Consider the following 14,097-nt stretch of genomic DNA (forward strand, 5'->3'; position numbering starts at 1 on the left):
TGGCATACCCACCTCAGGAATTCATATTTGTACCAGCTTCCTAAGAGTTGTGTATTCGTAGCTTCTAGAAAATATAGATAAATACAATGCATTAATTCATGTTTTGCTAGACACACCTAGCTATAACATGAAAAAGAGTCCAGAATAACAATTTCTAAAGTGCATGAATAGTGGAAAATACAAGCCAATAATGGATGGCACATTAATAATCCAACTCAAACCTTTGTATCCATGCAATGATGCACTTCAAAATTTCTCGAATTCTTTCATTTCTAACATTTTGTCGGTTTCAATGCAAGTTACCCTGATAATGGTGTATCTGCTGCATTTATCATCTAAACACAACATTGCCTTAGGAAAAAAAAAATCATACAGAAGTACAAAAATTACCGGTCTCAATTCTTTCCATAAAATACAGGATCTGCATGTACAAGTAGCAATTACAAGAATATCTACTTTCACCAACTAGCTTTATCATTTCTGCAATTATATTAACATCTTGCGCTCTAGACGCATAAATCTAACTACCATATCTTGGACAATTTTGACAAGGACTCATATACAATCCACTCTAATTAATATTTAACCATTCTTCTTTGGTTAAATACATCCATATTTTATCGCTTTATCATTCCTAAATAACATACATTAAAGTAGTTTTTCTAGAAAAAAGTGGGGAGGGAATTGAATTGAAAGTGCATAAATAAGCCCCACATTTTTCATTGATTCTCTCTAGTAATTCCTCTGACTAGTACATGGCATTTACAATGACCACATTTACCCTTTCTAGCACTTCAATCTCTTCTCATGATTAAGAAATGAAGAGTAGATTCTTTTTTTCTTTTTAATAATTCATTATGTTAATTGCCTAAGAAAAAAAAAAGACTGGTCCACTAACCGTCAAAACTTGAAGCTAACTGATTTTCAGAGATGATAACAAGTTGCACGGATGCAAGATCAATGCAGATATGATGTTCATTTGCCCAAAGTTCACAGTGAAGACAGACATCAGGCACAGTTTTTACGACCACAGATCAAATTCTATGCAGCACTTTGAAGGAATTAGCAATGACATAAAAGATGAAGACATTTTCAGAAAACAGCATAATAAGGTCAGTCTTTGAACAGCAAATTTCAAGATTAGGTACTGACCTTCTTTTCCTTCTCTAATATTTCTCTGATGGGGCGATGTGCAGCAGCAACACAAAGATTCTGAAATTAAGAAGGTAGTGCAATAAAAGTTGAGTCAACCAATAGAAAAAATAATGAGATACAAAGAATATCACAAGAATTAAAATAAAAAAAAAAAAAGATGACCTTTAGGTCGCTTCCTGAATATCCATCAGTCATGTTAGCTAGTGCTTCCAAATCAACATTTAGCGCCAAATCTTCTTTGGCCAATATCACTCTAAGAATCTTTTCTCTGTTTGATGCATCTGGCAAGTTCACCATTAATCTGCAAAAGAAATTGACATAAAATTCATGACAGTATACATTTAACATGCACCTCTATGAACTGTTATTTGTATATACTAATTTCCACTAATTTTCACCTCCGAGGGAGTCTCCTTATAACAGCCTCATCCAGGTCAAAAGGCCTATTAGTTGCAGCAAGCACCAACACACGTTCTTTATCCTTCGTGCGCAACCCATCCCAGTTCACCATAAATTCATTTTTCATCTTGCGCATGGCTTCATGTTCTCCAGGATTTTCACGCCTCCCCAACATACTGTCAACCTAAAAAAGGGAAGGTAGCTTATCAGAGAAGTAAATGAAAAATGGTGCAACTGAGATCACCAGTTAAGAGACAATGATGTAAGCTGTTCATCTAACCTCATCTACAAAAACAACACTTGGAGCAATTTTACTTGCTAAAGAAAACACTGCTTTGACGTATTTTTCGCCTTCTCCAAACCACTGTTTCAATTGTTGGTTAGATTTGACAAGTTGTTAAGGAACAAAAGCAACAAATTCTACTAGCTACTGCTGATAAATGAATTATACCTTTGAGGTGATGCTTGACATTGATACATTGATGAAGTTTGCACCTGCCTCTGTTGCAACAGCTTTAGCAAGCATTGTTTTCCCCGTACCAGGAGGACCGAATAGTAGTATTCCTTTACAAGGCTGGTTACAAACACATCAACATAATCAAATTTTCATGGATTACTGCAGCATCCCATTTTACATGAAATAAACTTATGAATTGCCATATTCAACTATTATGAATTCCAAAAACTGACAGTCTCAACAAACTTGAGAACCAATTCATTTGGATCACTTGGCTACTGTCATGACATCAAGATTATGAATGAAGGCAAGCTGAAAAAGTTTTCCATTTGCCAACGAGATTAGGACAGAGACTTCTAAATGGCAGACAGTGAAGTATCCATTTGAATATGTTCTCTCAAAAAGAAATATCCAAACAGGATTGCAGGGTTGGCTTGATTGACTCTAGACATGATGGCCCACATTTTCTAGGAGAAAGGGTAAACCAACACATTTTCCAGACAACTAATTTGACAGTCTACCACAAAGTAAAAGCAGTTGCAAAGACCCAGCTTAAACAATAGTCGGAGAGCTTAAAAGCGGTATTCGGAATAACAGCAAGGAAACAATAATCTAACAAACAGAAAGATAAAAGTTTTCTAATAGACCTTTAAATATATAAATAAATTCTAGACAAAATCATATCAGGCCTGTCAAAGCTTATATTTGTACCTACAGTCAAATACATTGAAAAATAACATTGTAAATTTAGTCGAAGAATGATTTAGATGATTCTTGCATTTTACAGGATTGAAGTATAAGCATGTGACAGCTTAAGCATTTAAACGCAGCTCTGCAAGCTGGAAGGAGTTTTCATGGCACTGAGAGCAGGTGAACATCAAAAGTAGACAATACTTGCAACTAAATCATAATATTTATCATTTATATCCAGCTTAAATCTCTAGGTACCTCTTCTTTAAGAAGTACTCAAAAGACACGCATTATAGAATGTCAAATAATAGATCCTCACTACACTCAAGAAAAAATAAGACTTAAAGCAACATAACAGATTTTTAAGGTGGATGGGACTTGGTGAAAACATGTAGGAAAAATCAAACTTAATGAAACCTGCCTACAAGTAGATCCATGTTTGAACGACACTGATTGATATGGTTGCAAAAGGTCCAAAGGGCAACCATATTGACAAATGTTTAGAATATTCCAATGCTCAGCATCTAATAATTTCTGAAAACAAACTCTAGTAAAGGTGTGTGGATAGAAAAATAGATTTACATATCAACCAGGCATATTTATTTAATTGCATTATCAGTTTCATTTACTGCTTAGAAATGGACAAACCCATCAAAACAAGATATGAAACTTACATGAAAAGGAAAAAGTCTCATTAAATGCAAACCTCAGGTGTTACAAAAAAGGAATTAACACGACATTCTTTTCCACTTGGGATTCATTTTTTTTATTTAATTTTTTCTTGTCAGATATTTAGAACATAGCTTGTCAATAAATGACTAAGTACATGATAATGCACCATCATTTTGAACTAAATGAGACTTCTAGAGTTTGATCACATGTTTAGGTTCATCGATTCTAGCAGCTGTAAAACTGTTATAACCATGGATGAAACGCCTCAATTCAATCTACTGCCATAGATCTCATGCACTAAAACTATTAAAAAGAGAACACTGCATGAGTATTCTAGCTTTCTTTCATTTTGATATCATTCTAGATCATTGTTAAATAAAAAACAATAAAATGAAATATAAAAGTGAGTCAAAATATCAGCACATTGATTTTATTGAAATATTAGTAAAAAACGTAAATGCACATAACACGAGCATTAAAAACATCTGGAAAAGGAGAGTCATATATACTTTTGTCAGTTGTCCTTTACAAAACAATTCTGGTCTTTGCAATGGAAGCATCACCAATTCCTTCAGTGTGTCTTTCACATTTTCCAAAGCTCCAATGTCATCGAAAGTGACGCCAATGTCATTAGGCGGAATAACATCAGCTAGAAGTCGCTTCTCAAATTCGTTCTCAGTGGCAACATCCTGAAAACAGCTCAGTATAGAAGCCCAAAATTAAAATTAGTTCCATGACCTTGAAAAAAAAACAATGAGGACAGCTGTTCATAAAAAGATATTGCAAGCATAAGCTTATATGGTATACAGTACTCACTTCAACCAAGTTATGTATAGTGAAAGCTCATAATAGATACACTGACATTTAACAGAGAATACTGAGACATACCTTTAGTGATTTCTTTGAACTCTTTACATCACTTTGGATGCTCTGTAGCATACCAAGTCCATATTTGATGCTGACATGATAGAAACAATCAGTTAGTACATAAGGAAAGCACAGCAGTTTCAATTTTCTGAATGCAGTATTAACTAGAAGAGGGCAACCTTTCACTGGAGAGTACAAGCTTAGTATCTTTCGCAGATGCTACTGTTGTATTATTCTGAAGGTGACGACTCAGAGCAAAACCAACTATCTTATCCACGCCTATAAAGTAAATTCCAGCATGAAAGATGATCCAAGAGAGTCAGATGCTTATGAGAAGGGTAAATAAAGCCAAAAATAATACTCACTTTCATTTGTAAGTGTTTGATCTTTTACACACACCGTTTCTAGATCACTGCACTCCAATCCAATGCGGTCTAGAAACTGAAAAATGCAAAAGCACAGAGGGTTCTTAAGAAAGGGCACTACTGATATTCCCATATTACCATAAATCAGCAACAAAATCATTCGAGAAACAAAGCAACAGACAAAGCAGATTGACATAAAGTATCCTCTTGGAATGTCAAATAAATTCAGACCAGATTACTAGTTCATTCACCATAGTTGTACAGAGACCAATAGGTACTGACATAATGATAGATATATGCAAAGCTATAGCTCACTGAAATGAATATCATCAATTAAAGGCACATATGAGCATTGTTCAACCTCATAGCTTTTAGAGCAGCAGGAATACACAGACAAACATGCTAAATAGATCCATAAAGCAGTGAGGTAAAAACAAGACATTAGGTCAGAGGAACAATAATCACATCCCGTAAGCATTCTCCCAATTATAATGCACAGCATCATACATCATTAATTCCTCCTATTAAGGTGGTTCATTTTGTGTGCCCGCACACACCATTTCTATTGATTGTGCACACTCTCATTCAAGTTTTGCAAAAATCTCAATACTGGACCCCTTCCCGGTGCCCAAATGGTACACCCCATATGATGATACATATCTCTGTACTGATACTCAACATAAGGGGAATACTGAGTGCTGGTACCTTATTGGTATAGTACAGTATGCCTCATTTCCAAGCGGTATGATCCGAGATTGAAAACCTTGCTCTCAAATTTGGTGCACTAAAACACTACCTCTCAAATAAACATCCCCAATCCAATTCTTCACAGATATACCACTTGTCCACCACAATACTCTGTTTCAAAGCTCATTTTGTTTGAGCCTTTGTACAATACAGCATCGAATTTGAGCACCTTGAAGAATTGCAAAGAATCCAAACGAATTACTATAATCAAGATACAAGAGCTACTTAGGGATATGTGGATGTTGATAATTGACACAAGGAACATGCTTCTTTCAAATCTGGATAAAATTGTAATCAAAGATCGCCAACTTGGAACCAGACCCATGCTGATTAGTCGGCAGTACAAGTTAGTATGCCCCGTATCGAACCATATCAGGCACAAACCAATACGGAAACGAGGGACGAACTAAGAAGGAAAGAAATAGAAGGAGAGAGGGGAGAGGGAGGGAAGTAAAGGGAGGCCGGCGATGGCCACCGGAGAGCCGCAGAGGTCGCTGAGGCCTCCCGGGCTCCGCGGTCCTCTACGAGAGCATGAGAGCAAAGAGAGAAGGGAAAAAAGAGAAAAAGAGGGAGCGGAAGAGTGCGAGAAGGCCACCAGAGGATAGCCAGATTGCCACCGTGGCTGCTGGGTGGCCGCCGAATGGCCCAAAACAGTCTTGTAGCAAGCCGCGGGTTCAAAACAAAAGCGAAGCCTCTATTTTGTCATGTTTTTTATAAAGAATTACAATATACAATGAAGCCGGCAACGGCCACGGCGGCCACCCGACGGCCTCCCCACCACCTTCCACTTCCACCTCTTCTCTCCCTTCCCCTCTCTCTCTTCTCGCATCTCCTGGAGGACCAGGAGCCCCGGAGGCCTCAACCGGCCACTGCCAACCTTTTTCTTTCCTTCCCTCCCTCTCTTTCCTTCTCCCTCGCTCCATTTTGCTAGCATTCCGAATCGAATGCCCAAACCGCAACAGTTAGCCGTCAGTATAATTTGGCAAACTCTTTCTGTAATGCTTACAGAAAAAATTATCATTGTGAATGGGGGAAGGCTTTAACACTAGGCTACTAAAAATTTTGGAAAAACATATATAATCAGGCTACTTTACATATTCTTGCATTTTATGTAAATCAAATATGTTTCCGACTAAGTTAACTAACAACTTTTCATTTTTCCTTATTCTTCGAAACAAGGACAACCGAATCGAAACCAACCCCATGCCGACCGACCGGTAGTACAGTTCCAATACAGGTCCATATCAATCCGTGTCGGGACGAGCCTACAGAGCAGATAAGGGGAGAGGGAGAAGAAAGAGAGGAAGAGAGAGGGGAGAGAGGAGAGGAAGAGGAAGAGAGGGCCTCCAATGATGGGGAGAGGGAGAAGAAAGAGAGGAAGAGAGAGGAGGACGAGAAGGAGAGGGAGAGAAAGAGAGGGCCTCCGATGGCCGTCGGAGGCCATCTGAGCTCTTGCCGAGCTTGATAAGGACAGAGGGAGGGAAAGAGAGAGTGGAGGAGGCCCTTATCGAGCGTCCGAAGGCCATCGGAGGCTGCCTCCAGACCTATGCCGAGAGGCCTAAGGGCGGTCGAGGCCGAAGGAGGGCCTCCGCCTTCCTCTAGTACGAACCAGGGGTTGCCAACCACTTAGCACGATAAAACCCAAAAAAAGATGAAACAAGGGCGAACCCCTATTTCGCATTGGAGGAGGGCAGAGGCCCTCCTCTGACCTCGGCCGCCCTTAGGCCCCTCGACACAGGCTCAGAGGGCCTCCGCTGCCGAAGCCCTCAGCGGAGGCCCTCTCTTCCTCTCCCTCTCTCTCCCTCCTCTCTCTCTCTTCCCCTCTTTCTTATCCTCCCTCTAAGATGGCCGCTGTGCCATTTTGTACGTTGAAATCGGACCAATTTCTCATTGGTATGGTTCAGCACGGCCTAAACCATCCGGTTCGGAATGGGTCGGCGATTAGTGCTCCTAGATGTTTAAGATAGAAAGATATTAAATCAATTCAAAGATAAACCATGTCAGCATTACCCTCCCTTTCCTCAAAGAATAAAAAGGTACCAAAGAAGTCAATTCAAAGATGCACTAATCAGTTTTTTCTTTCTTTGATACATGATAAGATGAATGAAAGAGCTTAAATCATCATTCTCATAGACATAAACATATCTAAATAAATTATTATAATTAAATGACTCAATTACAAGTTTTATCACAATAGCTGTTGTACATTTTCTCCACAAATCTGACTTAAGATTATATAAACTAAATCATGAACATGATGTTCATCATAAGCAGCATATGAATAATTTTCACCATTGACAGTATTATGCCATTGAATTTGTATTTTTGTTTTACATTATTGTAGTTCTGTTTCCAGCCTTTTGGAATTAAAAACATGTTTGGTAATTATAAATGTTTAGTATTTATAAAAACAAGAAAAATGCTTAGCAGTCCACAAAAAAGATCAAAGACAAAGGTCCTCCATCTAATGGCTGTTATAATAGCCCTTAGTCTATTCAATAAAATGTACTCAAAGGCTGGACTAGATGAATAACGATGGGTGCAAAAAAAATCAGTCATGAATCTTAGCTGTACCTTACCTAATTTGGACTCAACTCCTACCCAAAGTCGACAACCATGCAATGAATATAGCTTCAAAACTAGAATCCAGTGTCTAGTTGTGTTATAACTAGGACCAAACCCAATCAAAACTGAAATAAAACATGATTCAACCTAGCAAAAATCCACTTCAGAAGTTCTAAAGCCTTGGATCCAGGCTCAACCTGGATCCTATCCACATATCATGAATCAGCTTGAGGCATTGGCACAGTAATGGCAACAATGCTCTCTGTGTATAGGGGTGTCTGCAGGTCAGGGTGGGGTCAGGTTGGGTTTTGGCTATATCCATACTCAAACCCAAAACATGACTCTCTAGATGATCCAATGGTAACATGAGGTAATATTTAGAGCTTGACAAGTGATCTCCATGCAAAGACCACCTTGTGTGGAGTTTCTCGTGGAAGAATACCACCTAAAGCAATAGAACATGGAGCAACTACCAAAAGATCATGCATGGAGCCACCATCAAGAGGTTGTTATCACTGAAGTGACCGTGCACAGGTGATTCAGCTTGAAGAAACCACCGGGGACTACAAATCCCGAATAAGACCTCAGATGGAAGGATGTGCTCGACATCAACACAAGACTTCATATTTCTCCACCAAGTGGGGCTTCGTTACCTCTCTGACTTTGTCTCTTTTAGGCATTTTTAATCAAAGTTACTACAGTTGTGATATAATAATCTCTTTGAGTTAATGTAGGTTGGTTGTGCTTTCTTTAATTTATGCATTAGCATCTGTAGCTTTACTCCATATACATATAAGTATATAACCCTTTAATCTTTCGATGGATGAATCATGGAAAGTTCTCACAAATAGACCAACCAACTAATCAATCTTTATTGTTCAATCAATGGTCAATCTTCGACCATCTGCTTGATTCTATCAACATCCCATCAATCACATAGAAAATGTAAAGTCAACTTCAGTGCGCCATGGAAAAGAACCCACTCAAGGACCGATTCCCTTAACCTTTTAGCAATGCCACTTTCAACAGCTCTCCAAAAGGCTATTATCTAAAGGATCGTAAATATGACATAATGCATAATATAATATACAAAAATGTAACATCTTAGGAAAATGAATATATAAATTTTTTAATAATACAATCTCTAAAATGATGAGGGAAATTGCAAAGCCTCCACTATATATTTACATATACATATGCATATATATACATATAATCATATTAACAAAAAGAATCTTTCTTCTTGCTCTCCAAGGGAGAGAAATGAGAATCAAAGGTGAATCAACCAAAATGGAAATTTGTTTATCAGTGTATTTACACAATAAGTAGAAGTTATTAAAATGGGATCATAACTGCCCATTACACATAATAAACACTAATAAATCCTCACATAATGCCCCTACTCCCCCCATAACCTCTCCTCTTGTCCTCTTCCTCCTATCCCAACCGTCCTTTCCCCTCCCTCACAGCCACTGCCTTGCCATGTCCCAACTCCCTGAGTACTGTTGTCCAACCCGCCACCTTACCCCCTCGGACTTTGACCAACTCATGCAGGCCAGTAAGCTGCAAACAGCAGCACTTCTCCTCCATTTCCTATAGCCTACACTGACCTGCTTCCATTTTTGGTTTTCTCAAAGAAGGAAAAGTTCTTCACTACAAACAACTTCAAAAATGTATAGAACAAAAGCAAAATCTGCTACCAAACATGGATTTGTATTTTCATTATATTTTTAGTTTTTCCAAATTTAAAATAAAGGCAGAATTGATGACAAACGAACCCACAGTCAAATAAGAAGCTAGGTAGGATAGTTATATGTCAGGCTAGAGATCTTTTCCAATCTAAATTATGGCTGAACCCTTTACCAAGCTTAAAACAAAATTTGCATGAGCTTGGAGAAACCTGGTTTGTTATCACCAAAAGCTTGTGTTGACCACAATGTATTAATTAAACTTTCTGATTCAAAAGTTCAAAAAACAATCATTTACATGAAATATAAGAGTTCAATGATCAAAACTAATTTACGAGGTGATCAGGTGAAACGATAATGCCTAAAATAATGATCAAAACTTTTACAACGAAGAAATAACATTAGTTTTAATGGCATCCTAATTCCTATAACCAGCTTTAACATATGTCAAATCCTTGTCCTGCCAAATTAATATGTTACTGACCTTTCTGCAAAACAAGAATGGGATTGCCAAAAGAAGAGATGGAGCCTTCACACGCAAGTAATAATGTAACATATTTTGAAACAAATGGAGAGCAAGAAGATATATGTTGCTACCAATTGACAGTATGGGACAATGGCAGGAAGAAGATGCATGAAATAATAGAGATAGAAGGCCAGAAGTGTATATACATTCAAGACAATGTGAAAGGTGTCCATTTCTTCTCAGATATAGTCATGTTCAGAGATTGTGTACATGTACCAAGAGTAACAATACTATTCTCAAACATAATGCTCTAAAGACATTCTGAGAAGTCTATATATAATACTATTACTTTGTGCTACCATCAAAGACTCCGATGCCTTTACATGGTAAATAATTGGAACAAAACCTTCTGAACATTTCTAATCGCCCAAAAGTGAGAAGCAAGCAATATCACAAAAGTGGTTAATAAAACTCACCTACATATATTTTTATAATTGCTAGTGCACATCATAACGAAAATTAAATTACGTATTACAGGAAAAAAACTACAATAACTCTAATGCACTCTCTCTCTCTCTACAACATAAATAAATAAATAAATGTATATATGTATATATTTATATATTTGTTGAGGCACATGCAACTGAAAATATTATCTGAATTTCAGGAAAGGTAGAAAAGAACATCAAAAGATAAAAATCCACTTAAGATTGTGTTAGCACCTTTCACAGCTTAATTCATGCATTTGATCATTTAAAGTGGCAAAACAACAAAGAATAGACTAGCAAGCAAGGTTTTAAATCCTGTGGGATGAGGCTATCCTGATTGTCCCATAGAACGGAATGTACCGCCGTCCCACCCCATCCCAATACTTAGGACATAGGATGTCTCAAGGCATCCCGATTGGGATGTTGGTACACTAGCAGGACGGCCCTGTCCCGATACATGGGATGGTACCCCGCAGGACATCCCACTGAGACCTAAATCCTTGCTAGCAAACATGTAAACCAGATTCTAAACATTTACATCTAAAGTAAACAGGAAAACATTAGACCAACTCAAGAAAAACTTTTTAACAAATCATAAAATGGATTACAGACAATGTTTTTAACATAAGATAACGAATAACTTACAGTGCGAATATTCAGAATGTTGGATTTGGCTTTAATAGTTTCAACATCACAATCCAATTGTTTTTTCCACTCTGAAAGTTGAGCTTCATCCTGAAATACTTCTTAGAATTTAGAAAAGATTTTCCCCATGAAAAAATATTATACACCTCTAACGTCAAAGTAAAATTATACGGCAACAACCTACCTGCGGAAGCTGTATGGTAACCTTATTTGGAAAAAGTCTAGTTAGTTGTTTCATTGACTTCAGAGTATCTTTACTTCTCTCATGCAGTCTACCAAAGGTATCCTGTACTTCATCAGGGATTAGGGTTCAGGATCATATGTTAAGTGTAGAAACAAAGAATATGAGAAATTAAAGAACATAATATTCTTTAATGGTGCTATGAAGTGAATGTTAAGGAAGACCACAAGGTTCCAAGTAGTATAAAATATCTGCAACAGGTGTTTAATTTAAACCAGCACATAAAGAAGAAGACAAATTTAAGTTGCTGGTGAGATCTATTTCATGATAAAATATCTGCAACAGGTGTTTAATTTAAACCAGCACATAAAGAAGAAGACAAATTTGAGTTGCTGGTGAGATCTATTTCATGATAAGTAGCATAAAATATCTGCAATAGGTTTTTAATTTAAGCGGCACATAAAGAAGAAAACAAATTTAAGTTGCTGGTGAGATCTATTTCATGTTCTAGTTTAACCATTAAATTCTTGAGTAATATTCTTGACTAATATGCAAACTATAAACAAAAAGTCCAGGGTAGTAAGAACAGTTTGCTAACACTTGTTTTCTTCTTTTTTTTACCTTTGAGAAACACAACGATGGAAGGGAACCATCCCTAGTATACTAATAATTAAAGTTTCGTGAGATCACTTCATGAGCTATTGCTAGAATGTCAAATGTTTCCTATGAGGAATGGGTTCTTGCCGTTATATTCCCCTAGGAAAAACAATTATGAGGACAAAGAATTCGAGACTCATAAACCAAACAAGAACCATCACCTATGAGGCATGAATACGGATATGAGATGTGGATATGACAAAATATGGATACATCAATACGGAAATATTTAAACAAAAAGATATGCCACTACTGAGATACAATAGTATATAAAAATACTCTCCAAGATCCACAGTACCAGAACCAGCACCCATGCTAGTAGGCCAGCAGGTGCATTATGGTATGATACTATGCCATGCCGTTCCAGTGTGTACGAACAAAGGAAAACCATAGAGGGACAAGGAGAGAGGAAGAGAGAGAGGGGGGCGGAGCCAGGGAGGGGAGAGAGATGCTAGGAGAGCGAGAGATAGAGAGCTTGGAAGCCCTCCTCTCCTTCACTCATCCATAGGGGCCATTGGGCGGAGTCTCGATGAAGAGAGAGAGTGAGAGAGCTGCTGAAAAATGGTGAGGGGACTTGGAAGCCCTCCACTCCTCCATTCCGGGCCCATATCGACATGTAGAGCCAGCAAGGGAGGGGGGAGAGAGAGCAAGAGAGGAAGGGAGGAAGGGAGAGGGAGAGAAAGTGAGAGGCCAAGGGAAGGGGAGACAGAGAAGAAAGAGAGGAAGAGAGAGAGACGTAAGGAGGGAGAAGGAGAGGGAGGAAGGGAGGGAGAGAGAGGGAGAGGGAGGAAGGGAGGGAGGGAGAGAGGGGCTTTCAACTCACCATCTCCTCCGCTGCAGTAGAACAGGAAAGAGGGGCTCCTACCCCCTTTTTTTAATTTCTTTTTTAAGCAAAGGCGCAGATGATGGAAAATATTGAAATAGAAATAGAGGAAGCCCCAAATAGGAATGTTTGGCAAACAAGGATACATGAAGCTGAAACAATATAGTCGGGGCAAGGTTTGATGGTTATAATTATGAATATCCAACTCAAGAAGCGGATATGTTCATATATATGACTATTCAAGTATTGAGATGTTATAGTTACAGGGGAAACTAAAAAAATGATTAAGTGGTCGCATCCAACTATAATAATTTTAAGGTCCTCTTAATGATTTATGTCTCAACCCCCAGCTTATCAGCTATACAATTCTTTGATCTCATAAACAATGAAGTTTTAACATTAATGAAGCTACTAACTTGGATGATAGCTCAACCTAGTCCATTCCATCATGCAACATTAAGGTTGTGTTTACCAAATCAAAATGATCGTATTGAATAATTTTTATAAGTGCAGTTAAATATCATTGCATATCAAAGACAATCACAGTCATAGCTTCACATGTCAATCATTGTATGATTCACAGAAAAACCTGATAGAATCAAAGAATTCACAATAAAATTAAGAATGCCAACTCAAAACACATGCCAAATTTTAGTGAAGCATACCGAGAAAGCAATGTCAAGCAGTGCAGTTTGGTTGCATCCAAATTTTGTGAAGAGAAGACCACCAGGATGTGACTGCAAAATATAATATGCTACAATTAGATTATCATGCATAGAAACAAATCCATGTTCTATGATCAAATATCTGGAAGAAATAAAAATTGAAAAGATTGCAAAGTTACCACCTTTTCTTTCCGGTTGTCCACCTGGGCATGGGAGGCAATTACAAGAACACCTGCTGGCATAAGGTCAAGCTTATTCTTCAGAGTTAGATATTCTGTGCTTCCAGTTACAGATTTCTCTATGTCTTTCAAAAATATTATTAAAGGACCACGTTGACTTTCTTCAGATACAGCCTAGGTAAAATAAGTTGCAGTAAGTACATGGAGCAGCAAAGGAAAGCTTGATCTACATGAGAGTCCAATTGAAGAAACAATAGCCGCACCTCAAGTATTTCATTGATGGCTAGTCTTTCACTATCTTCGCATCTAGGAAAATCCAGGCGAAGACAATCCGCTGAATCAGGGAAAAGAGAAAAAGAACAAGGGAGGGAGGGGGGGGGGGGAGAAG

General features: G+C 37.9%; 1 protein-coding gene across 2 annotated transcripts in view; it reads right to left on the reverse strand.

The window, feature by feature from the left end:
- LOC105045286 (uncharacterized) overlaps positions 1-14,097 on the reverse strand; it is a 32,283-nt gene that overhangs the window by 9,051 nt on the left and 9,135 nt on the right. For both annotated transcript variants that reach the window (XM_073257793.1, XM_010923515.4), the window contains exons 13-26: positions 13,973-14,043; positions 13,713-13,883; positions 13,531-13,602; positions 11,389-11,490; positions 11,205-11,294; positions 4,606-4,681; positions 4,420-4,519; positions 4,262-4,331; positions 3,883-4,062; positions 2,006-2,128; positions 1,835-1,918; positions 1,554-1,738; positions 1,318-1,456; positions 1,153-1,212 (exon numbers count right to left, since the gene is read on the reverse strand). In XM_073257793.1, coding sequence (XP_073113894.1) covers positions 1,153-1,212; positions 1,318-1,456; positions 1,554-1,738; positions 1,835-1,918; positions 2,006-2,128; positions 3,883-4,062; positions 4,262-4,331; positions 4,420-4,519; positions 4,606-4,681; positions 11,205-11,294; positions 11,389-11,490; positions 13,531-13,602; positions 13,713-13,883; positions 13,973-14,043 — 1,523 coding nt within the window. The remainder of the gene's footprint in view (positions 1-1,152; positions 1,213-1,317; positions 1,457-1,553; positions 1,739-1,834; positions 1,919-2,005; positions 2,129-3,882; positions 4,063-4,261; positions 4,332-4,419; positions 4,520-4,605; positions 4,682-11,204; positions 11,295-11,388; positions 11,491-13,530; positions 13,603-13,712; positions 13,884-13,972; positions 14,044-14,097) is intronic.

The sequence above is a fragment of the Elaeis guineensis genome, chromosome 5, assembly GCF_000442705.2.
Source record: "Elaeis guineensis isolate ETL-2024a chromosome 5, EG11, whole genome shotgun sequence".
NCBI lineage: Eukaryota > Viridiplantae > Streptophyta > Magnoliopsida > Arecales > Arecaceae > Elaeis > Elaeis guineensis.